The 25,711-nt window shown below is 47.8% G+C and overlaps 1 protein-coding gene across 8 annotated transcripts in view; it reads left to right on the top strand.

Annotated features, from left to right (window-relative positions):
- Nucleotides 1–25,711, top strand: part of PALM2AKAP2 (PALM2 and AKAP2 fusion) — a 472,880-nt gene that overhangs the window by 119,585 nt on the left and 327,584 nt on the right. For all 8 annotated transcript variants that reach the window (XM_090038872.1, XM_090038871.1, XM_090038869.1 and 5 more), the window contains exon 3: nt 9,024–9,154. In XM_090038872.1, the coding sequence (XP_089894998.1) occupies nt 9,024–9,154 (131 nt within the window). The remainder of the gene's footprint in view (nt 1–9,023; nt 9,155–25,711) is intronic.

The following is a 25,711-nucleotide window of genomic DNA, read 5'->3' as shown; positions in this document are numbered from 1 at the left end:
TTTATTCCACTTTTCTTCCAAGGGATCTGGGTTTTCTGTTTGCTGCACACTTTTCTCCCAAGTAGACATACCCCATTCCTTCAACCTTTCTGAAGATAGATTGCTTTCTAGATGCTTTATCATCTTGGTTGCTTGTGTCTACACCCTCTCCAATGTCTCTACTTCTTTTTTTATGTGGTTTCGAAACAGTGCTCAGTAGAGTCCCCACTCCCTCCATACTTTGCAAATGATGCTTTTCTTAATACAAAATAGCATTTCCTTTTTTTAGTGATAGTGTCACATTACTGATTCCTGCTGAGTTTGTGATTCATCATAACCCCTGAATTCTTCCTAAAATACCAGTTTTTCCTCCATTCTGAATTTGTATATTTGATTTTCCTTCATTGGCAGCCATCAGTCTTGGGAGACTATGGAGTTTGCCACTTCGGTGGGTTACCAAGTACCACCACAGCTTCTTGTGTAGCTGAGCCTGGTATGCAACGAGCAGACCCTTTCAGTAACTTGCACATACAAACTCAGTTGAGCCAGTTTGGCAAGTATGCCAAATACCATCTTGTCTTGCCTGCCTCTGATGTCTCTTCTCTAGCTCATCATCAGGGATCTGGGTTTTCTGTTTGCTGTGGAAAAATACGGAGAATTATGGGTTTTCTCCTTTAATGGAGAAAAGCACAGATTTTCCCCTTTAAAGGAAAAGAGATGGGTGTCACGGAGTCGCATAGGTGCCCCGTGACGGAGTGAGTGAGATTGGCAGAACTGTCAGTCACCAGGGCAGCTCAGGTGCTGTTGGACTGAGCTGCCAATCATCAGGGCAGGGCAGCTGCCAGTTGCTAAGGCAACCAGCCAGTCAGGTGACTGGAAGGGGGCAGGGCCGGGCCATTATAAACCGCCCAGGCCTGAGCCAGAGCAGCAGTTCCCTTCTGGCTGTCACAGGAGTAGGAGCTCTGCAGCAGAGCTGAGCAGCCTGGATGGGTGGTTGCAGCCTTACCACGCTGACCGGCTGCAATGATGCTGGGAACAAGAACACCCTGAAGGGAGGTAGGATTGAGAGCCCTGGTGGAGGCTTGGTGTTTATGTGTTATGAGCAGGAGGCTCTGTTGTTTATGTTGTGGCCAGGTGGCTTAAGTTTGGTTACAGTTTACACCGGAGGACCGGGTGAGGCTGTAGGGGAGTGAGGAGGCCTCAGGGGGGCTCCCCAGCAGCTTGGGGGTTCCCAGTGCCCAGTAGGGGCACAGTGCCAGTGGGGCACTATTGTTAGCGCCGGCAAGGCGCGGTGCTGCGCCGGAGAGGCGCAGTGTGTGGGGTTGCGGACCCCAGCCCAGGAGGGCGGTGTTTTGCCTGGTTGGGGGAACGGACCTGGAGAAGGGTCAAGGGGCCAGGCACAGTGGTGGCTGCCTGTGCCCCAAGCGCAAGGAGCGCAGTATAGGCCCCAGAGAGAGGGCAAGGAGTGAGTGCGGGCAGAGCACGCAGGAGACGCGAGCCCGGGCCCAAGTTGGGCATAAGAGGGCCTGAGTGTGGGCAGCAGACGCAAGAGGCACGTGCAAAGGCCCAGGTTGGGCATAGACAGGCCTGAGCATGGGTGCAGAGCCTGGGAGGCGCAACCACAGGCCCGAAGGTGGGCATAGAGGCCCAGGGAAGTGCAGGACGCAGGCCAGCACGCGAGTGGCCGCGGAGTATAAGGGAGGCAGGCCTGAGCGGGGCGCTGCCTGAGAGATATGGAGTAAGCTGGTTGGGAAGCCCGTGCCGGGCGAGGAGGGGCACAACCAGGGAGAGCCGCCTCCAGGAGGGGGCGCGTGTATTGGGTTGGCCCCGGATAACACCAGCACCGGGACTCAGAGGAAACCCCGGCACAGTAAGACCGGCCCAGTGCCAAGAAGGGTAGGAAGGCAGCCTCCTTCACTGAACAAACAAGATCAAAGACGTGGCGGGCGAGACGGAGGATGTGAAAGACCCAGAAATGGCACGGTAGGCAAGGACACTAGGGGAGGTCACGGCACCCCTAGGGGCCGTCCTGCCACAATGGGAAATGGAGAGTTACCAGCTGGCAGAGTTCCAGCTTGCAAAAGGCTGTAGGGAGCAGAAGGAGGGCAATCGAGGAAGGGGACGCTACATGCACATGTGTGAGCACACATGCACATGGCAACCAGGCCATGGTGGAAAGCAGCTCCCACAGTTCCATGCAGGTAAGTATCAACAAAGTCAGTTTCACCATCAGGAACAAGATTGCTGATGTGCTCCCCAAACTCCCTTTGGGTGTCAGTGAAAAGCTGATGACTCTTCACCTGCACCTCAGCCAAAACCAATGCACCACTGTCATCAGCGCATATGCTCCAACTCTGGATTCCAATGAGAAAGTCAAGGAAAGGTTCTACTCTGATCTCAACAATGCCTTTGCCTCTATCCCCAGGGACAACAAAGTCATTCTCCTGGGCGACTTCAATGCCCAGGTTGGACATGATGATGAAATCTGGAGCGGAACTATCGGCAACAATGGTGTGGGGAAGGCCAAGACCAACAATATCCTGCTCCTGACCAAATGTGCCCAACACAGCCTGATCATGATAAACGTCTTCCACCAGAAAGACTGGCTCAAGATCATGTGGAGACATCCGAGGTCAGAGCACTGGCACCTATTGGACTACATCATCATCCAAGGTAGAGACCTGAGGCAGGTGCTTGTCACAGGGGCCATGAAGGGGTCTGAAGATTGCTGGACAGACCACCGACTTGTGTGCTTGGTGATGAACATCTGCCTGGCACCAAGACACCAGAAGACCCAGAAAGCTGCCTAGAGACAGCTGAACGTCACAGCTCTGAAGGACCCTGGGCAGCGGGAGGAGTTCCAGGACCAGTTGTATAGTGCACTGGAGCAAGTCCCTACTGCTGATGACATCTCCATCCAGGCACACTGGGAGCAGCTCAAGTCTGCTGTCCAAGACACCTGCACCCAGACTATTGGGTTTACATCGCAACCGAACCAGGATTGGTTCAACTCCAATGACCACTCATATCTGTGATCTCCTCAAGTGGAAGGGTGCAGCCTTTATTGCCTGGCAAAGCCATCCACAAACTCGGCGAAAGACAGAAACATGCCACCTGCTGAAGGCTGAGGTCCACTGACGCATCCGTGACATGAAGAACAACTAGTAGATGGAGAAAGCACACATGATCCAAGGCTATGTCAACCAGCATGACGTGTAACTTCTTCCAGGCTGCCAAGACAACCTACGGACCCTGCTCCATTGGACAAAACCTCCTCCAATCACAGGACAGCTTCTGGCTTCTCAAAGACGATGATGCCAGCCATCTGCATCAGAAGGAGCATTTCCTACTCCGCCTTAACTAGGGGTCTACTGTATCAGAGGAGACCCTCCAAGCCATCCCACAATGCCCTGTGGTGTATTTCCTTGGTGATCCACCAACCATTGGAGATCTGAAGTGGGCCCTCCAACAGATGAAGACCAACAAAGCCTGCAGGCTGGATGGTATACCCACAGAGGTCTACCATACTGGCGGCTTCTGCCTCACATCACCACTCCACTGATTTATCCTCCACCTTTGGGACAAAAAGGACATCCCCACCTTTGCGACAAAGAGGATTTCAAGAATGTGACCATCTTGACCATCTACAAGAAGGGGGACAAATATGACTGTGGGAACTACAGGGGGATTTTTCCCCTGTCTATTGTGGGTAAGATCCTGGCCTGCATCCTCCTGAACCACCTTTGTCCTGTCACTGAGGAGATCCTTCTGGAAATACGTGCGGCTTCCGACCATCCCGGGGCACTGTGGACATGGTTTTCTTTGCCAGGCAGATCCAAGGAAAATGTTGGGACCAAAATCAAGAACAGTTCCTCGCCTTCATTGACCCAACCAAGGCATTTGATTCCTTAAATCGTGAAGCTCTGTGGACCATCCTCCAATGCCTTGGCTGCCCACTGAAGTTTGTCACCATGCTGAGGCTCCTGCATGATAATATGACCACCACTGTCCCGAGTGGAAGATCTGAAACAGACACCTTCCTCATCCAGACCAGGGTCAAAAGTTTGTGTGATTTGCCCTTACCGTCTTCACCATCTACCTAACCATCATCATCCACCTCATCTGAGATGATCTATCATCCACCATCAGTATCCAGTATCAACTGGACAGGGAGCTTTTCAACCTTGGGTGCTTCCAGGCAAAAATTAAACTCACCACCAAGGATATCCATGACCTTCAGTTTGTGGACAATTGCTGCTTGATGGCTCACTCTGCATAGGATGTGCAAGCCACCTTAGATCTTTACAACACTTCGTATAAGAGACTTAGCCCTTCCTAGGCCAGCTGAACATCCCTTGCGCTATCTACAGGGATGGGGAGGCTCTGGAGTATGTAGAGTACTTTCCGTATCTTGCAGCCAACCCTCTCAACGGACTACCATCGATTAAAGAAGTCCAGCACCGGGTCAGCTGTGCCAATGCCACCTTCTTCAAGGTGCGATAACGTGTCATCAAAAATAGAGACCTTCAGAAGTTGACGATGGTCCTGGTTTGGAAGGCTATTGTGCTGACCACCCTTCTCTACTGCAGTGAAATCTGGTCCGTCTCCCAACACCACATTAAGACCCTTGAGAGCTTTCACCAGCAGTGTTTGTGTTGAATCCTGGGGATCAAATGGGAGGACTGCCAGACCAGTCCTCCATGAAGCTGCGTCTACCAGCATTGAAGCCTTGCTCTTGAGAAATCAACTCTGATGGATGGGCCACTGCATCCAGATGTTCAAGAACTGCCTCCCTTGCCAGATTCACTTTTCCCAGCTCACCATTGGCTAATGCTCAAAGGAAACAGTACAAAGACACACTCAAGGTTGCCGTCAAGCACAAAGCCATCAACACCAAAGGCTGGGAGGAGCAAGCTGCTGACCATTCGGTGTGGTGCCACCTGATTCACCAAGGCACACACCAATTCAAGACTCGGTATCGAGGTGGAATGATGGCAGTGGAGGAAAGAGAAGGAGACCAACACAGGGCTGTGAATGACTTTCTCCCATGCAACAATATGCCCCCATTGCTGAAGAATGTGTGTATCCAGAATTGAGCCCCTCGGTCACCTGAGGAACCACCAAACCTGACAGACATCATCCTTGACTTTGAGGGACTGCCGACAATGACGACAACATGGCAGCCAGGCATTGATGAAGAGCAGCTCCCACAGTTCCCTCCAGGTAAGTGTCCAGGGGAGTGGGGGGGACAGGCCACACATTGCGTGGTGGGGAAGAAGCACAAACTGGGCAGGGGCAGAGTCTGGCCACGCATTTGGGAGGTGGGAAGTGGCATAGGTGATGGGATGGGAGGGACACATGCCCCTCAAGACTTCTGTGCCCACAACAGGGTGCAGGGCTGGACCAGCTCCAGAGGGGCTGCTTCCATGGCCCAGTCCATGGGACGCAGAGCAGAAGACAGTGCCATGTTGCCATAGCCACTAAGATGAGGCACAGAAGTGCTGTGGAGTTGTGCCCCCCACTGCTGCCAGGTGGGCAGGGGGCAGCTCACTTGGTGGCCATGGCAGTGCAGTGCTCCCTTCTACACAGACTCCTGCACCCTGGGCTGCAGAGGCAGCTCCTGCCCAGAGCTGGTCCAGCCCCACAGCAGCCCCACACCCTGCCATGGACACAGAACTCTCAGGGAGGCACATGCCCCCCCACCCTCCTCCCATGCATTGCCTGTACCCACACCTTCCCTTCCCCACAGGCCCACTCCTTTGCTCACACTCTGAGGGCAGGGTGCAGCAAATCAAGTGAAGGGCACCAGCAGACCTGAGGGTTGGGAGGGAGGGACACTGGCAGGGCCAGGGGGCTGTGGGTCAGGAGTGAGGGGCGCCAGCAGGGCCAGGGGGGTGTGGGTCAGGAGTGAGGGGCGCCAGCAGGGCTGGAGGGGGCTGTGGGTCAGGAGTGAGGGGCACCAGCAGGGATGGAGGGGGCTGTGGGTCAGGAGTGAGCAGCAATGGCGTAGGCAGGGCGTCGGCATATCAGGGCTGCTCAGCATCACAAAGCAATGGGGGAGACAGCCACAGCTGGACCCACATCCTGATGAGCAAAGGGGACACGCAGAGTTCTGATTTTCCATAATAAATGCTTGTGTTTGATTTGGGGGTTTTTATAGGTATTTGTCATTTATTTTATTATAGTGATTGAGGTACTAGCAGGCTTCCAAATTGCTTTAAAATTGTAAATGTATCAATAAAGCATTGTGTTAAACTAATATCTGTATCTATCTATAGATATATACATAGATAGATCTATAGATTTCATTTTAATCACAGAAAAAATGTTGATTTTGGTTTTATAAATCAGAGCATTTGCAATTTTTTTTTTTTTTTATCGGAAAATTTGCAGTTTTTTAAACAGAGAAAACCAGGATCTATACACATTATTGAGCCTCTCCATCTTGATTGTCTTTACATATGTGCATAATAACATTGCATTTTTTCTGTGTTGAATCTCCTCTTACTGTCTGTAGTCCAATTCTCCAATCTATCAAGATCCTTTGGAATTTTTATCCTAGCTTGCAGTGTTTGAAATTCCTTACAGTCTTTGGGTTGTCTGCAGACATGATCAATGTATTCTGTATTTATGTCATTAATACAAATACTAAACAACACTGGACCTAGAACAGAATCCCGTATGATTTCCCCCTCCCCTCCTTTCCCCCTAAGATACAGTGATGCTGATAGGTTAATGGAAATATATGGAAGACATGGAGGAAACTCATATACTGTCTTATTGGTCATGTACTACTGCCACTAGTTACTACAATCTTAAGCCACATACCATTCTCCCGGTAAAAACTAGCTGTATACAGGTGTTCGTTCAGTACCTCCTAGGTGAAACACAGCACCTAGATGGTCTCCACTGTCAGAGAAACTCTCTTGCAAGACTGAGGGCACAGACAGAAGTGCCGCTTCCCACAGTAATTGAGAACACTTCATACGAAGCATTCTGTGTTACAACAATCCCCCTGACCAAACAGAAGCTCGCTGTTTATTCCAGGAGGGAGGGGAATCTAGTTGTTGGCTGGGAGCCTGCAGACAGCTTCTCCTAGCAATGGCGCCTCCTCCCTCCCAGTTTGCCCCTGTTTTCGGAAAGGGAGCAGAGGGAACTCTTTTAGGGGTTCCCCATCAGGCATTGGAGAGTGGGGTGGGTGAATTGGAGCCCCCTCACACCTAAAGGAGGGTTCCAATACACCCAACCCACCCTCCAGTGGGGGCTGAAAAACCCCCAGACTGAACTTCCTCTGCTCCCTATTCCCCCTCCCATTCTAAAAACAGTGATAGGCAGACAGAAGTTACAAAAGACACTCTGTTTTGAAATGTCTTTATCTGAACCCTCAGGCAAGAGAGTTAAGATTTTTGCCTGATCAGACATTTTTTTTAAGTGGTCTGCAACTGTGAACTTGTGTTTGGTCACGGCTATGGATCTCTTTCTATGGGCAGATTGGGCAAAAATTGTCACTTCTGTCTGCACTCTGAATGCCTGTATGCTGCTCCACTCCCCTTCTGGTCCTGGTAACAAGGAGTGGAGCCTCTGTTCCCCATTCCTTCCCCAGACCAAGATCACCCCAGTCTGATGAAGGCGTGGAGAACAAGGGAAGAACAAACAAGCAGAAAGATTTCTAGCAGAGGAAATGTCTCAAAAATGTTGAGACATTTGCACTGCTAGAAATGAATGCCTGTTCTTGACTTTAGTGTGTTGCAGTATTCTCTGGCAGACAAGGTTCTTTGGGTGAATCTGATATCTTTTTATTAGATCAACTTAAATAGTTGGAAAACAATTATTAAGCAAGCTTTCCGGTTCAAAAACCCTTCATCAGGCTAAGGAAGTTTCAGCAGTTGGTGTGTGTTCTTCCTGGATGGAATGAAAAGTAAAGAAGCCAGAGGCTGGGCTGGTATGCATACAAGACAGGTAGTCAGTGAAAATGTAGATTGAGGGGTCAGTGGGTGACAGACAGGCTGGGGAGGGAGGGAAAGAGAGAGAAGGGAGATAAATAGTGGAGAGAGACCTAGGGAGTCAGATGTTAGGCAGGCTATAATGTGTCATAAATCCATGGTCTATATTTAGTCCATGATTTTTAGTGTCCAGGAGGCTGATGAAGTGGAGTTCATAGGCTCATCTCTGGGAAGTGTTTTGTAAGTTTCCTTTGAGGATCAGGACTGAGAGACTGGAGAAAGAGTGGTTTTCTTGGGAGAAATGTGCCCCCATTGGTAATTGGGTAGTCTTGTCTTTGATAGATTTCCAGTGTGCATTCACTCTGGTGTGCAGTTGTTGTTTGGTCTCTCCTACATATTTTCCATCAGGGCATTTGGTGCACTGGATGAGATATATTACATTTCTGGAGGTGCAGCTGTAAGATCCAGGAATGACAGATTCTCAGGTACAAGTGAATTATCATATGTTATCTGGGAATCCTTTTTCATCTTTGCCTGGGTAGGTGATTGTGAGCATTTCTATGGGTGATCTTTTTGAGAGATATATATATATTGCAATTAATCTCTAGTCACTTTCATCGGGCCTGATGTTCTCATGAAATCCCTTCCAGCCCCTAACATACATGAATAATCTTAATTTTTTGGAAGCATGTAACATTTGAAACGCACTGCTCTCTGCTTTTGAAAATGTACCATTTAGGAGTATGTTCTTCCCAGCTTTGGCTTACAGTTCATGAAAGATCCTGAATCTTTTCTAGGATTTCAGTTCTTCTGGGACTGTTTAATTTGAATGGTTTGAAATTCTGTTTTTATTAGGAATTTAAAATCACTTTAGATTAGGACATGCACATTCACAAGCACAGCCTACTGTAAAACTGATGTGCCTGCTTCCAGCTAACCTGACACATAGATAGATCTGTAATGGACTAACCAGAAGTGAATGTGTCTAATGTTTAAAGTGTTAATTGGTGATTCTGTGGGAGCCAGAAAAATATATGAAAGCAGATTTAGATTCTCCTCTGGATTAGGGAATAAGGTTTTCATTTCCTTTTTCCCTTACAGTCAAAAGCACTTCGAGAAAAATGGCTGTTACAAGGGATTCCTGCTGGCTCAGCAGAAGAGGAAGAAGCCAGAAGGAGACAGTCAGAAGAGGATGAGTTGAAGGTGAAAGAGCTTGAAGACAATATCCATAGGTAGGTGGCTGTTTTTCTTTGCATTCAAAGGGTAGCATAACACGTTCTGAAGTCTGTGCATGATTCCTGCAGGCACATTCCCCATTGCCTTGCACTTCTAGCCACTGAAACTAGTGCAAAATAAACTGGGTGTACATTGCTACTGTCCTGCTTTTTTATCCCTTTATATTAAATAAATGATTACGCAAAGTGAAGCAGAAGGAGAGAGCTTGGCTTGCAGGTATTTTGTCCTAAATATTATGTTGTTGAATTTGCTCTCCAGATTTATATGTGGGCTTGATGGGTTTTCTTCTTTCTCCTGCAATATTATGTCCCAGAACTAACAAGTGTTTTAGTTAAACTTGGGTTAAATGAGCTTCTCCCAGTTCCATTGGTTTAAATCTTGACTGACTGAATTCAGCACAGTAACAGCCAACTTGCAGCCCAAAGTCTTGCTAGCTGGAGGAATGAAAGGAGGGAGGAAAGGCTGTCCTGAGGCTAAGGTGCTACCACATAGTTAGAGGGCCTGAGTTCTGTCTCCTGCGTGACTCAGATTTGTTCTGTGACTTTGGGCAAGTCACTTAAGGTAAGATCTTACTTTACCTGGGCACGATCCTATTCCACTGAAAAACTGTTAACAAAAAAGGTGAGTGGGTCTTCCTCCTACTTTCTGTGACTAGGGGTGCATGTAGACAAAATGTGGACCCAAAATTGAAGCGGTGGGTTTTTTAAAACACCCCTTCAACTTAGGGCCCTTTAAGCCCCCATGTTATGCACACACCTGCAGGCACCCGGCTTGGGTGGTCCCAGGGGGCACCACAGCCACAGAGGGAAGCACTGAGCCGCAGTGCAGCTCAGGCAGGCAGGAAGGCTCCAGGGGGAACAAAATATATATCAGGCTCGCTGCTTTTTTTTTCTTTTCTTGGGCGGAGCCTGCCTTCCTGAGCCGCTGCCAGGCTGCCTGCACAGGCTTCCTGCAGAGTCACGGAGCTGCATGGAACCTGGTGCTTCGCTGCATGGCTGTAGGGTAGCAGACTCCTCGGAGGTTTAGTTTGCTGTGCCCCCGGTCATTTAAGGCATGTTACGCCGCCGAATTTGCTACAGCAGCTGGAATTACTGCATAATACACCACTGACGCGTGCAAACACCACCATTAAAGTGGTGCAAAAGCATTTAACCCACTTTAAAGTGTCATGCGCACACGCCCCTCATTTCATGTACATACAGCCTTAGTCTTAAAGGCTAAGATGACAGGATCTTGCAAAAGTAGATGCATTAATGGAATTTCAGGAAAGTAAGCAGGACGAAATAGGATCATATTTGGATTCCTAATAAGTGGAATACAGCCTTTCATCCTTCTAGGCCTCCCAGAAGTAAAATAGGGTACTAAAACTTCCCTATTGCACAGGATGCTGGAAAAAGAATGTATTACAGACTATGAGGCCACCACATATCTGATGGTGATGGGAACCATATGAATGCTAAGCTAATTGAAATTGCAGAATTGGGGCTTTGTTTTTGTTATGCTTGATGAGGTTATTCTGTTTATCAGACTTCTTTAAGGAAAAAAAAGAGCAAATTAAGAAACTCGCAGAAACATATGCATCTCATTCTTACCAGCAGATGTTCCTCTTTTACTTGCTGTACAGACCTGGAAGGGGTCAATGACAAACTGGATTATTAGTGGGGAACATCTGGTTTTGATTCTAAAAATAGTCACATCTACTTTAGAGCACTGGAATTGTTTTCATGGTTTTTTGTTTAATTAAAATGATGAAAAAATTAGGGCTGTTGAAAATTTTCTGTCATACTTGTTTTTTGATGTACAACTGGATGTTTCACTATCCAGTGAAACATTTGCAAAAACAATGGATTTCCTTGGAAAATTTGTTTTCTATTAATCAAAATATTTTGACAAAGCATCACTTTTGGTCAAAACAATTACAATAATCGAATTCTGATAAAAGATCAAAATTTTCCAAAGTGGGGAGAAAAAGAACATTTAGGGTTATTTTAGGATCTTGTCCAAAAAAACCTCAGCAACAACAAAAAAAAACAAATAATCCTCCCCTCCTACCCCCAAAACTTCCATACTATAAAAACAGATTTCACATCAGGCTGAATCCTTGAAAATACTGAGTACTCTGGCCCCAGTCTCCAAAGCTTTTATGCAGGTGTTTTACCTTGAGCTTGTAAGCAGTTCCTTTGTAATCAGCAGCACTCCTCTCATCTTTCAATGCTTTGCTTAGTTAGGCCAGGGTTTTTAGCACCATGTGCAGTCAAGACTATAAGACATGAAGCAAAGCCTTTAATTCTGTGATTTAGATTTTCTTCCCAAAACTATGACCAGAAGATAAATCATGGAAAAACTTCTGTCCCAGGGACCCACAAACCATCCTAGCAATTCACTGGGCCAAAGAATCTGTCTGAGCTCTCTTGGGACATAAATAGGTCATGTTTCTTTATACTATGCTTTAATGTAAAATCAAAAATGGGAAAAGAGTTCTCCTTTAACTCTGGGAGGGGAAGCATTCCATGTGAGAGTGCCGGCACAAGGTTACTACGTAGTAAATTGACTGTATTGCATGGTTAAAAGCAGGGCGGACACATGGCACACCGCCTTACTATGCAGTAGATCATTTGACTCCAGGGTAAAGTTACCACTTGAAAAATTGGTAGTAACTTTCCAGTGTGGGAAAGTTACTGCCTGGAACGCATGGTATGTTGGCTCCCCTGGTCAATTCATTCTGGGGATTACTCTTTGCCCAGTGCAGGCTGGCTCTCTGCCATCTAGCGGCTGGGGCTGTAACAGTACCTATGGCTGACAGGCTGCCAACTTGGGAGAGCTGGTCATGAGCCTGCTTCTTACTACAGAGTAAATTTGTGGTACAACACTGTAAAATCCCAGGTAAACTACTTTGAGGTAATTATGTCATATCACTTGGCTTCAGCATTAGGGTGAAGGGATAATGAGGATCACAACTCCTCTGTGGACTTTAATTCTCACCGTATTGAATAGTTTCCTTGACACCTTGGTCCACCCAATCAAATCCCATCAAGGCAGATGTAAATGGAAGAGTCACTGTTTGTGGCAAAGACCTAGAGAAGATGGCATGAATGTGAATGAGAAAAGGAAAGCTGAATGAATTTTAAATGTTTCAGGAATGGTGATTTTTGTTTGCCTTAAAATGATGGGCTTTGTCTCAGGAGGTGTCACTAGAGCCAAAAGATGTTGCAGTGGTTCCCAAAGAGCATGCCGTGGCAAACTAATGTGCTGCAAAGCAGCGGAAGCATACCTCAAAAAGTGATAATTTATCAATATCAGAGCTGGCGCATAAAGTTTCCCACGCATCTGGAAATGTGGTGGTGGGGAAACAATGGCAATTAGCAATACCACTGGTCCCCTGCTGCCAGATTTCCAGGCTCCATACAGCAGGATTGGGTTCTGGCCATGCCAGCGCCATGTAGCAAGAGTGAACTCACAAAACAGAGTGAACCAACAGCCTGTGGACCAACCTGGCACCACTCATCAAGCCCTCAGGGACAAAAGGTTTGGCACCACTGGTGTGTGTGTGCAGACAATGTGCACTGCCAGTTTTAATTTAGAAAAAAAGTGTGCCCCAATTTTAAACAGTTTGGGAAGCATTGTGTTAGAGGGAAGTTGAAAGTGGTGCACATTAATACCAGTGGAGCACGGTACTTAGCCCTATGCAGTGCCATAGCAGGGTGGGGGCGACCGCCCTGGGTGCCGAAGCGAAGGGGCGCCGATAGGTGCTGCCCAGCAGGGGCAGGGCAGGGCATGGGACAGAGGCACAAGCAGCTCATTTGGGCGGGGCAGAGGGGGGCACAGGGATGAGGGGAGGGCAACTTCCTCTGCTGTGTGCACTCCTGAGCAAGCATGAGGGGGCATGTGCCCCCCAGATCTGGTCATGGGATGAGGGTGGGATGCCACTGCAGGCTTTACACGGGCACAAAACTTCATTGCTATGGCACTGGCCCCATGGCTTCCGTGTGACTACTTCTATGCTTCTAGGGAAATGCATGCTTAAGTGCCATGCTTAATCAGGGCCTAAAGGCTCTCTCTCTTATGGAAGCATGTTACTAAAAAGATGAAGCTGGCTCAAACTCCATTAACTAAGCAGACAGAAGATTGATTGAACTAGATGTCCAAGAGGATAGGGAAACTATTGTTTCATTGTGAGACAAGCCAGAGGGTGAAACTATCAATGTGTACCATATGACTGCTGTACCAGGAACCTCAGTCATCCTTCAGAGATTCAGACTGTATCATATGGGAGAACACAGAATTGCTACAGTACTGAGGCATCTGTGAAAAGAATCTTGTGACACGTTCTGGGATGGGGATGGGAGGATGAAACGTAAATATTTTGGCTATTGCTTTAAGAACAGGGTAAGACTCATTAGCTTAGGGAGAGGTAGTTAACTATGTCTAAAGTCAGGCACCTTAGGGTGTGTACAGAAGTTGCATTTTTCACCACTTAAAGTGCTTTATTGCTGTGCCTTTACAGAATCACATGCCTTTGCAGCATTTTAAAATGGGTACAATGCTTTAAACTAACCATTGTTAAACAAGGGATTACATTTTAAGTGCTGTATTTTACAGCACTTTAGCAACCTATAGCACTTTAAATAACTTCTGTATGCTGATCAAATTTCTGATCAGTGGAAAAGCTCCAGAAGGCTGTAAAGCACCCCCTGCTACCCAGCCTGGAAAGTGCAGGGAGGAACAAAGGCTGTGCTCCACCCCACCCTCCCTCGCCACCAAATACTACACTTCTGTCATGTACCTTTATAGGGCTATACAAAGTGCTCTAAATTACATCACTGTTAAATGTGCACAGAACATTTCTGTACACACCCTTATGGACTAATCAGAGATGCATACGCTTTTGTAAATTGTGTCTTACTTCATCAGATGCTATGAAGGGATCACAGGAAGCAAAGCTTCTAGTCATCAGCCCCAGGCACAACTGTGGCAAACAGGGATCACCCAGCTACCCCTTCTCACTTGTTTATTTATCTTATTTATTTACTGGGGATAGAGCAGCTTCCAACCAGGTGAATGTGTTCAGGAAAGTCACTCCTTTACTACTGCTTAGGGCTTGTTTAAAATAGTAGCTGTTTCACTGCAAGAGAATGCACTGTGGACTTCCAGGTCAAAAATAAAGACTATGGCTTGGCAGGCTGAGCAAAATAACACTCTCAAAACAGAATGCCAAAATAGATACTGCTACAGTTGCCTGCAGGCAGCATCTAGTCTCTTGCGGGCCTATTTTTTTCAGTGATGTGTGGAGGTGGAAGATGTCTCTGTCCTGGGGCAGTCTTAGAGCTAGCTGTGCATTTAGGGCCCTGGAGGCACTGAATCCGTCTTAGAAAGGATAAGTGTTTGAATTTAAAAAACCCACAAATACCCAAGTGGTACATACACAACTAATGGCATGGGCAAAATACAAATGTGCTCTACCAATTACACTCTATCAGTGTAACTTACTGGTGAATGTGTATTTTTCTGGTCTCCCACTGTACAAAGGTTATGAGCCCGGTGGCTCTATAGTTTAAGTTATAGCAGCTCATGCTCATGCCTTTAGCTCTAGAAGTCTCCATTTCTGTCCCTGGTATGTTGACCAAGATGGCAGCCATAACGCTCAAAAAAGGTGCTGCATATGCCAACTGGTAAGTATGTACATGAATGAGCATGTCTATAAGCTGTAGGGCTGTGCGAAGCTTCAGGTACTAATTCTGTTCGGAGGAGATTCGGCCCGATTCGGCATCTGAATCTCTGAATCTAAATTGGATCAGGTGACCAGTTAAAAGGTCTGAATTGATTTGAAGCTCTCCAAATCGATTCCGAAAAGATTCAGAGAGCTTCGGAGATTCAGGCAGTCTCTGCTGGCTGCAGCAGGGAGCAGAACCTGGACTCCATGCTGGTAAGTAGGGGCGGGAGAGTGGGGGCTAGAGGAGGGAGAAGAGGACCATGGGGGGACCCCTGTGAGGCCCCATTTCCTGCCTTCTTCCTCAGCCCCCCTGAGCACACCCTGACTGCCACCCACTCTCCCAGCCCCTGCCATGGCTGCCACGTATGCCCCAGCTTTTTTAAAAAAAAAGCCCCCACTCAACAGCTGCTGCTAGGTGGGGGGGGACTCTGCACATGGCATGGGTAACACCCCACCTCTCCACACCTGGCAGCAACCGATCAGTGCTGAGCTTTTTTTTTTTTTTCAAAGCTGGGATCTAGGGCCATGTGGAGCAGCCATTGGCAGGGCTCAGAGAGTGGGCGGGAGATAGAGCCGATTCGGAGATTCCGCCAATTAATTCAGTGGCAGTTGAATCTCCAAATCAGATTTGACCAAATCAATTTGGGAGAATGATTCAAATCGCCAAATCGAATCACTGTCCTCCTAATGGGCCGAATCCGAATCTGACGTGAATGCTAGATGCTTTGCACAGGCTTAGGCCTAGTGCCAGTTGTCTGTTTGCACCTGACAACATGTTTTGTAACTGCAAATGTTACACGTGGATGGAAGAAACTAGCATTTAATGTTAATTATAGGAAAAGTCATATTGACTCTGTCTGCAGGTCCTGCTGACTATTTAAAGACTTTTTGAAAGTTTAAAAATTATAGCTGGACGAATAATGGAAGTGACTGAGTAAGATTTTCTAATTCGCTTAGAGGATTTAGGTGGACAATTCCTGTGGAAAATAATGGAAGCTTTGCAGCTAAGTCTTCTAGATAGGCTTGAAAATCTCTGCTTGTGAGAACATTTGACTTCCTAAATGGATTGTCTTTCTTTATGTTTGCACCCATTTCATATTCCCCTTGGGCATATAACTGATGGCATTATGTTTGTGAAAATCAAATATGTAATTTGCATGCATGAGTATTGATGAAAAACAAATTTTAAAGTCACAATACAGTTGTTACCAGAAATGCTTTTGTACTCATACAGTTATATCTTAAGTGGCCAGTCACAGCTCAGCACTATAATTCAACTTTTCAATACTTGCAGTCAACCCGTAAAATAAATAAAATATATTTTAAATGATAGTTAAATAACCATGAATAATAGAGTTGGGAAAAGGGAAGGATTTGTGAGCAGACAGAAGTTAAATTCATTAACAAATATATGCTGTTTGTGCATTGTTTCCTTAGTTCCATAAAGGAACTACTTTACTTTGTTATTCTTGCTTGCTCAATCCTTTATTCTGGTTGCACCTTTGGTAAAGCTGAAAAAAGGATCTCTTTAAAGGGTCAGCAAAACCTATGTAAACTGGTTCAAATCCATCTAGAATTCAAATGTATGTTAAAAATGAGGTTTTAAATGGCAGCAGAGTTTGGCCATCTGAGTATTGGAAGTTAGTGATAAAACCTCCACTGATTTCAGTGAAGATTTATGTGAATTAGTAGCTCAGTATTGCTAGAAACACAAACAAGGGGCATGTCTACATGAGATGCTTTTCTGTGCATTAAACTAATCTAATGCACAGTAAAGAATCACTGTCTACATGTGTTCTGGACTTACTGCACATTAGTCTAATGTACCATTTGCTAGTACCAGCACATATAGGTACTCAGAGCTGACCCGAGCAGGGTGTGGGGTCCAGGGCAAATCAGCCCATGCAGGGCTTCGCCCCTGCTCTGCTCCCCCTGGACGTGAAAAAGCTGCAGTGGCGGCATCGGTGGTGGGGGAAGGAGAGAAGCAAGCAGCTGGACACAGAGCCACCACTTCCCCCAGCTCTGCGCCGCCACTGCTCCACCCTGCTCTGTGGGGCCCCCACAGCGCAAGGCCCAGGGTGGTCGCTCTGATTTGGCCTCCTCTCCCCGCCAGGGATGGCCTTGCAGGTACTAGATAAACAGAGTATTAAGTATTGCACAGCAGTGCATGCATAGAGGCTGACCAGGAGCAATTTTGCTCCTGGTCACCCCAGGCAGCAGGGGGTGACTGCTGCCTGGCTAAGCCATGTTGGGGGACCTGTACCAGCTGCAGAGGCAGCTGTCTCCCACCCTGTGCGCACTGGTTCTGATGTGCACAGGGCCAGGAGAGCTATGCTAGCTGCAGGAGTAGGTGGCTCCCAGCCCCTGCAACCAGTATAGCTCTCCTGGCCCCGTGCACATGGGAACCAGTCTTGGTGTGCACAGGGCAGGAGCCAGCTGCCCCTGCCACCAACACAGGTCTCCTGGCCCTGTGCATATCAGGACCAACCCCCCATTTCTTCTGTCAGCCCCCAGGCTGCCTCCTGGGGGAGCCTGGAGCTCCCCCTGGCTGGTGCAGGGGGGCAGAGAAGGGAAGGAACAGCATTGGACCAGGCTGTTCCCATTGGACAAAAATCCGAGCCCAATGGGGCACATGTGTATACATGTTCCCAGTGCCTTATTTTACTGTGCAGTAACCTTACTGTGCATTCATTTACAGACAGACACATCCAAGGAGTTATAATTTTTAACCTCCCAGTTTGCTTTTAACATGACTAAGCTTTGGGAACAAAATCCTGGTAATTCTATCCTTTGACATGGGAGACAGGGGAGGTTGTATGTGTTTTCTTTTGTGACCAAAAATGGTTGAGGTATGTGTGAAAGGCCCTGGTGTTCTCTCCTCTATGGTGAGGGGTTGTTTACGTATCAGAAGTCAGGTCAGTTTGTATTCCTGGGATTTTGTGGCAGTCAGCAGGCTTTAATACAGTTATAATGGCTCCATAAGTAGAGTGGGTCTGGTTCCTACTCTTTCACATTGAATGCATGTGTTGTAGCATGCTATCCAGCGTAGATAAGGGCATCAGAATTTGCCTCCTTCTGAAAACAACTAGAAAAAAATTAAAGTAAAGCCATAATATTTCACTTTTTCTTATTTTATAGTAGCTATTTTTGCCAGAATTTTAATGATACTCAGGGTACAAGAAGTCACAAAGCTGGGTGCTTACCCTGTTACTATTTGTGCTTGAGTCACATCACACGTACAGTGACTCTAATGGGATCGTGTATGCACAAGTGTTTATAAGACTGGGCCTACTTTAGTTAACATTTCTAATACATAATCCCAGAAAATCATGAAAATCAGTAGCAAAGCAGAACAGCCCATAATGAAGAAGCCATTACAAATTACTAAATACCATTTTATGATTACATTAATAACTACCAGCAAGGGGCATACAGAAGTACACAACATGCATAAAGGAGACAAAGGCAGTTTTTGCTGGTGTGCAGCAAATACTAAAGCAGAATACAAGCATAAGAGCCTTACAATTATAATCATAGGGTAAATGCTTGATTATTATGATTCTCTTAATTTTTTTAGAGAGTAAGAAACCATAAGCACAATTAGAAGTATAATCACCCATGAAAGCCAAGTAGAGGTAGGCAGAGAGACACAGGGCCTGGAAAGGACTACATGGCTCATCCAGTCCAGTCCCTTGTGATCACAGGCAATGATCTGAGGGATGCTTGGACTGGATGGTAGTATTGGTTCTGACTGGGCATGTCTACACATGCAATTAGACTGCAGCAATAAACTCCAGTGCTTATTGCACCAGAATTTACTGCTCACGGGTGCACTGTTTGAACGTGCACTCAGGACTGCAGCATGTTGTGCTGGGTCAGAGCTGCCCTGGCTGACAAGAGACCTGGGGGTCAATTTGCCAGCCCAGGGCTTCTCTGACTTGGCTCAGCATCCTCCAGAGGGGCTGGCTGGGGCACAAGGGTGCTCCAGTGTGCAGCCCAGCCAGCAGGCAGCCCCCACACTCAAGCACCCTCATGGCCCAGCCAACCACATCAGCATCTACACATGCACTGTTGCAGAGTAAAAATCTCTGCAGCAAAATAGAACTTGTATTTACAAGTACTACCCTAATGTGAAGTTTATTAGTTTACTCCAGCCTAATAGCCCTGCACATGTGATGACTGAAAAAATAATTAGTCTGCTCCACAGGAAATGTCTTGGGTAGACATTCCCACTGTGTCTTATTCTACAGAATACAGAAACTGCAGATTGATAAAGTTCAGAAGTGATGACATAATGGTGGTGAGGAACAATCCACCTGTGTTTAGGAAACCATTTTTGAACTCTTCAGAGTCATAATGACATGAAAGCCAACTTTATACATGTCCTGGGGAAAATGTTAGAAGAATGCTACTTAAGCTGGTAATGGAGGCAGAACTTGAATCTTGACTTGGACAAAGAGGATTTTTCCCCTAATATTTAGAAATTGCTAACTACCAATTTAGCACAGATTATGGACTGGATCCTATTCCCACTGGGATTTGGCCTGTGATGTCAGTGGGGCAGACTAGGTCTCAAAAGGTGTCAAAAGAGATTTGGATGGAAAACATTCTTTAACCATCAGATACAGAAATGTGACACTGGGGATACAGTTAATTTAAATCTGTGGGAGAAGAGGGCTAGGGAATATGATTAGGCAGTAATTCTGAAGTGCATCAGAGACTAAAGGCAAGAAGCTTTTGGGACTTGTACACGTGCTCCGGGCATGGGGGCAGTGGAGCACGACACTTTAATTACAGTGGCTCTGAGAGCTGTTCTAAGACACTGCCGCATCTCCTGTATCATCAAACGAGCTTTAGTTCAAGCACCACCACCGCCATTTTGAAGTGTGGGGATGCTGATGAACAAGATGCAGGAGGCTGCTGGAGCATGGCAATTGCCATGCTCCAGCAGACTCCATAAATGGAGTCTGCTCTGATGTGCTGGAATTTCAGCGTGTCGGAGCCCCCTTGGTGCTTGTGTATAGGTGCCCTTTTTGGGGGAGATACTTTTTTTCTAACATCAAACAAGAAAGTTTAGAAGAATGTTAACTGTGATTCTTTGCCCTTGCCCCATGATAGTGATCCTCTGAGTTCTCTGGATAGTAAATACCAGACAAGTGGGCAATGCACTTACAGCATTCCCCTGCCCACCCCTCCTCTCTCCAGATTACAAACTTGAAATGGATTCTTTGGTCCAGCAGTGACATAAATGCCTGATGAACTTTCACAGACACATTCTTGACTATGTGTTGTAGGTGAAGCAAACTCTGGAATGTATTGCATGTCTCAGATGGTTATTTTTACCACAGGATAGTCTGCTATTTTACAGCAGTGAATGGAAAATTGGCATTTGACGTCTGGATATTAACAGTCAGCCTTCGCAGAGTACAGCAGCCCACCCACAGCCTGCTGTTCCTACCCAGCATTTGAAAGGCTCCTTAACTGATTTTACTAGCTTACATTATATAGAGTCCCAGGCGCCTATATTTACTACACAGATTGAGGGATTTTTCTTTGCTTTGAAACCTTTTATTCAAACACTCACTTGAAACAATCCTTGTGACAACACATTTCCTTATGTGATGGCTGAAGTCAGTTTGTTGCCCATAACAGCATGGCTGGTAACAACTACTGGCCCACCACAAAACCAACAAAACTCTAATGACCTCCTTGAGAAGGGCATGCTCTTTCTGGAAAATGTCCTTGACACCTTGATCTGCTTTTATAAAGCTGTGTTCTTAAGAGGGAAAGAGGGGAAGTGGAAATACAAAATCATTAAGTCAAAACCTTGCAGATATAACTTGGTTTATTTCTACTGAAATCATTGTAGTTATATCAGTTTATGCTGTCTTAGGATCCAGCACATCATGTCCAAAGAGACACAAATCATGGCTGCTTCGTTCCAGATTTTAATCAAACCTGCATTTGAATTATGCAGAAAGCTTAGTACATCGATTAGGAGAACATCCAAACATCATGCACAGGAGAAACGGAAGAGCCCCATGCAACAGATATATTTACTTCCTGGACTGGAAACACTGTAATGCACTGGCTGGTGTGTGCGTCTTCAGTGGAGAACTTCAGAGCTACTTGAATTAGCTAATAGTTGTAAAAGACCTTTGAAGTTACAAAATGGTTTGCATGTGTGCACATACAAGATAAGCAATATCTATATATTTGTGAGGTTATTTTCTTGGCTTTCTTTTACAGAGAGAAAAGTCCTAATACTAGTGATAGCTACAGAGGGCAGGGGATGGTGGGGGGTACTTTCCTGTGATAGGACAACTTCTTTTTTCTTTACTAGTGACTGTGGCATTATGCATGAGGCATGAAAAAACACAAACATCCAAAAACAGAGTTGAGTATAGTGCTGTTATGCTGTTGCATTGTTTTGCTTGGTAGGACATAAAACACGTATTTATAATACCAATGGAGGATGCTTGTGTCAGACATGTTGTAAGTAGAAGCAATTAAACTGCACATGCGCGCAGTTTAAAAGGGCCCGCCAACAGAAAGAAAAAAGCCCCAGTTAGGCTCCAGAGTGGTGAGAGATGCATGAGTGAAAGCCTACTGCACCCCCACTCCCCTGAAGCCCCCTAAAAACCCCCCAGCAGCCGTGGAGCCCCACCCCGCTGACCCCCAGCACAGCTGGAGGCAAGCGGGGCCCATGGTGGGGGAGGGGGTTAACCACTGAGTGAGTGAGAGGAGGTGGCTGAGTGGAGCTGGGCCAGGTCATGCCCCACCCAGGCCTCTACCTGACCCAGCCCCCCAGGGAGCCACGTGACCGAAGCCGCATGAACAGTCTGCGTAAACAGACACGCTTGTCTGCTGGCATGTGAGTTAGCGCAGAGTTCGCGCAGGAGGGGGCGCAGGAGGGCCCGAGACCCTGCCTGTGAACCCCCCAGGGTAGATAGTCCCGGCCGTAGCCAGCCTACCAGAAGCATGACATGGATGGGCACGCGCCGCACCCCAAGGGTCCCCTCGGGCTCTGTGGCCCCCCCTCTGGCATCTCAGAGACTTCCACCCAGATGGAGCCCATGGCTCCAGGCTCCACGCAGACGGAGCCCCTGGCTCTCGGCTGCATGAGCTGCCTGTCACTTTTTCAGGCTCTGGGGCCCGGGAGCATGGCCACCTCCCCTTGTGGGGTCTGCTTCCTTTTGGGGTCTCTGGCATGCCAGCTGAAGGAGTTCCAGGCCACAGTCCAGAGACTGTGTGCCATCAGGGACTCTGAGCAGGAGATTGACTCCTACCGCCAGGCCCTTATCCCCTGGGAGCTGGAGGGTAGACCACTGTCTCCCTCCAGGACAAAGGAGGACTCTGGGACTTCCCGCGCTGTCTAGTCAGGGGCATGGATCAAGGTGGTCAAGGGCCCTAAGGCCCGCTGCACCAAGGCCCCTGCCCCGCTGGAGCTTAGCAACAGGTATGCACCTCTTGCTGCTCCAGCAGAGCCTGCTGAGTTGCCAGCTCCTGCAGGCAACACAGGCTCAACTGCAGCTACCACCCCCGCTCTCCCCAAGACAAAACGTAAGATGTTTCTTGTGGGAGACTCCATCCTGAGAGGGACTGAGAGAGCAATCTGCTCCCCTGACGCCTTAGCCCAGGAAGTCTGCTGCTTCCCGGAGGCCTGCATCTGGGACATTGCGGAGAAGGTCCCAAAGCTCCTCCAGCCCACAGACCACTATCCCATGCTCCTTATTTATGTGGGCACCAATGACATGGCTCGGATCGCTCCCAGCCGGGTCATGAGGTGCTACAGGGATTTGGGAGTGGGGCTAAAGGGTCTGGGGGCAGAGATGGTGTTCTCGTCGATCCTCCCAGTCTTGGGGTATGGGCTGAGGAGGGAGAGGAGGATCCACATAGTCAACCAAAGGCTGTGGCGCTGGTGTCATAGGGAATGCTTTGGCTTCCATGACCACAGCCCGCTCTTTGGCGAGAGAGGCAGTGAGCTGCTGGGAAGAGATGGCCTCCACCTTTCTCCCCTGGGAAGGAGGCTCTTCTCAGCCAGACTGGCTGACCTGCTCCACCAGGCTTTAAACTAAGGGGGGACAGGGGGACTACCACCACTGCTGGCCCGCTGAGCAGCCCTTGCAAAGCCAGTGGTCCAAGGCACTTAAGGGAGCCCACCCCTGCCCCAGCCCTCGTACAATCTGTCAGCAAGGCAAGAGCCCCCAAGGGGACACTTTCTTACCTGTACACAAATGCCAGGAGCTTGGGGAACAAGCAGGAGGAGCTTGCCCTCCTGCTCAATGCAAAAAATTATGATGTCATAGGGATCACGGAGACCTGGTGGGACTCCACCCATGACTGGACCATGGGTATTGATGGCTATACCCTGTACAGGAGAGATCATGTAGTTAAAAGGGACAGGGGTGTAGCTTGCTATGTTAATGAAAACTACACATCCCTGTAAGCTGATCCTGGCAACCAGGGTGGATGACTGGAGACCCTCTGGCTTAAAATCCTTGGGGAACATGGTACGGGGGACACAACGGTGGGAGTCTACTACAGACCTCCCATCCAAAGTCCTGAGCTTGACTAGGAGTTCACCCAGGACCTGGCTGAGGCCTCATGCTCCAGGACCATGGTTGTCAGGGGTGACTTCAATTACCCAGCCATCTTGTGGGAGGATCACTCAGCAAAAACTGAGTGGTCACAAACTTCCTCTCACGTGTGGATGACCTCTACCTGACTCAAGAAGTCTATGGGCCAGCGAGAGGCAAAGCGCTGCTTGACCTGGTACTGGCTACTGGAGATGACCTAATCAGTGACCTAGTGATTGACGGGAAGCTGGGTGACAGCGACCACGAGCTGATCACCTTCACCATCCACCATAAAGGTGGCAAGTCAGTCAGCAACACAGAAGTCCTTGACTTCAGAAAAGCGGACTTTAACAAGCTCAGGAGGCTGGTCAGTGAGGCCCTAAGGGACCATGACCCCAGGGAGAGGGGAGTTCAAGAAGAGTGGTTGCCCCTCAAGGAGGGATCCTCAATGCACAAGCTAAGTCTATTCCATCTCAGAGGAAAGGCAAGAGGAAACAGCATCCCCCCGGCTCTCCAGGGATCTAGCAGACATTCAGAGGCTAAAAAGAAAGGCCTACAAGGGATGGAGGATGGGATTCACCTCCAAGGAGAATTATTCTGCACTGGTCCGGTCCTGCAGGGAGCAAACCAGGAAAGCCAAGGCTGCAACTGAACTCTAACTAGCTTCGAGCATCAAGGACAATAAAAAGTCCTTTTTCAGATATGTGGGGAGCCGGAGAAAAAGCAAGGGCAACATTGGACCCCTGCTGAACCAGATAGGACAACTGACAACTGACGCCCAGGAAAAAGCCAACCTATTAAATGGGTACTTTGTGTTGGTCTTTCATCAGTCCCATGGGACGCCCATACCTGCTATGGGACAGGGAGGTATGGGTGAGGGAGATCCCCTGCCCTCCATAAATGCTGACCTCGTGAAGGAACACCTTGAGAAGCTGGATACCTTCAAGTCAGCCGGCCCTGACAATCTACACCCCAGGCTACTCAAGGAGCTGGCGAGCATCATGGCCCAGCCCCTGGCATGGATCTTTGAAAACTCCTGGCGCTCTGGCATAGTGCCCAAAGACTGGAAGAAGGCCAGTGTGGTGCCGATCTTCAGGAAAGAGAGGAAAGTGGATCCAGCTAACTACAGGCCCATCAGGCTGACTTCTATCCTGGGGAAGGTCTTAGAAAAGTTTATTAAAGAGGTCATCCTTAATGGACTGGCTGACACCAACATCCTAAGGGACAGCCAGCATGGGTTTGTTGCGGGTAGGTCTTGCTTGACCAATCTCATTTCCTTCTATGACCAGGTGACCTATCACCTGGACAAGGGAGAAGAGATTGATGTCATATATGTTGACTTCAAAAAAGTCTTTGATCTGGTATCCCATGATCACCTCTTAGTGAAACTGGCCAATTGTGGCCTTGGGTCCACCATGATCTACTGGCTGGAAAACTGGCTCCGTGGTCAGACCCAGAGGGTAGTAATAGATGGAAGTCAATCATCATGGTGTCCTGTGACCATTGGGCCCCCCAAGGCTCTGTCCTTGGACCCATATGGTTCAAGGTCTTCATTAATGATATGGACACTGGAGTCAGAAGCAGACTGGCCAAGTTCGCTGATGACATCAAACTTTGGGGCAAAGCATCCACACCAGAAGACAGGCGGGTGATCCAGGCTGACCTGGACAAGCTCAGCAAATGGGCAGACGAGAACCTGATCATGTTTAACACCAAAAAATGCAAGGTTCTCCATCTTGGGAAAAAAAACCTGCAGCATCCTTATAGGCTCGGCAGTGCTATGCTGGCTAGCACTATGAAAGAAAGAGACATGAGGGTCATCATTGACCACGAGATAAACGTGAGCCTGCAGTGCGATGCTGCGGCTACTAAAGCGACCAAAATGCTGGCTTGCATCCATAGATGCTTCTCAAGCAAATCCCGGGACGTCATTCCCCCCTTGTACCCAGCCTTGGTGAGGCCGCAGCTGGAGTACTGCGTCCAGTTTTGGGCTCCACAATTCAAAAAGGATGTGGAGAAGCTTGAGAGAGTCCAGAGGAGAGCCACGCGCATGATCAGAGGTCAGGAAAACAGAACTTACGATGACAGGCTGAGAGCCATGGAGCTTTTTAGCCTGGAAAAGTGCAGGCTCAGGGGTGACCTGATGGCCACCCATAAGTTTGTCAGGGTGACCACCAGTATCTGGGGGAACGTTTGTTCACCAGAGTGCCCCAAGGGATGACAAAGTCAAACGGTCATAAACTACTGCAAGACCGTTTCAGGCT

This window comes from Crocodylus siamensis, chromosome 3, assembly GCF_052110815.1.
Source record: "Crocodylus siamensis isolate JL-2025a chromosome 3, ASM5211081v1, whole genome shotgun sequence".
Lineage (NCBI taxonomy): Eukaryota > Metazoa > Chordata > Crocodylia > Crocodylidae > Crocodylus > Crocodylus siamensis.
The sequence above is the reverse complement of the archived record's forward strand: the minus strand, read 5'-3'. Positions and strand labels throughout refer to the sequence as shown.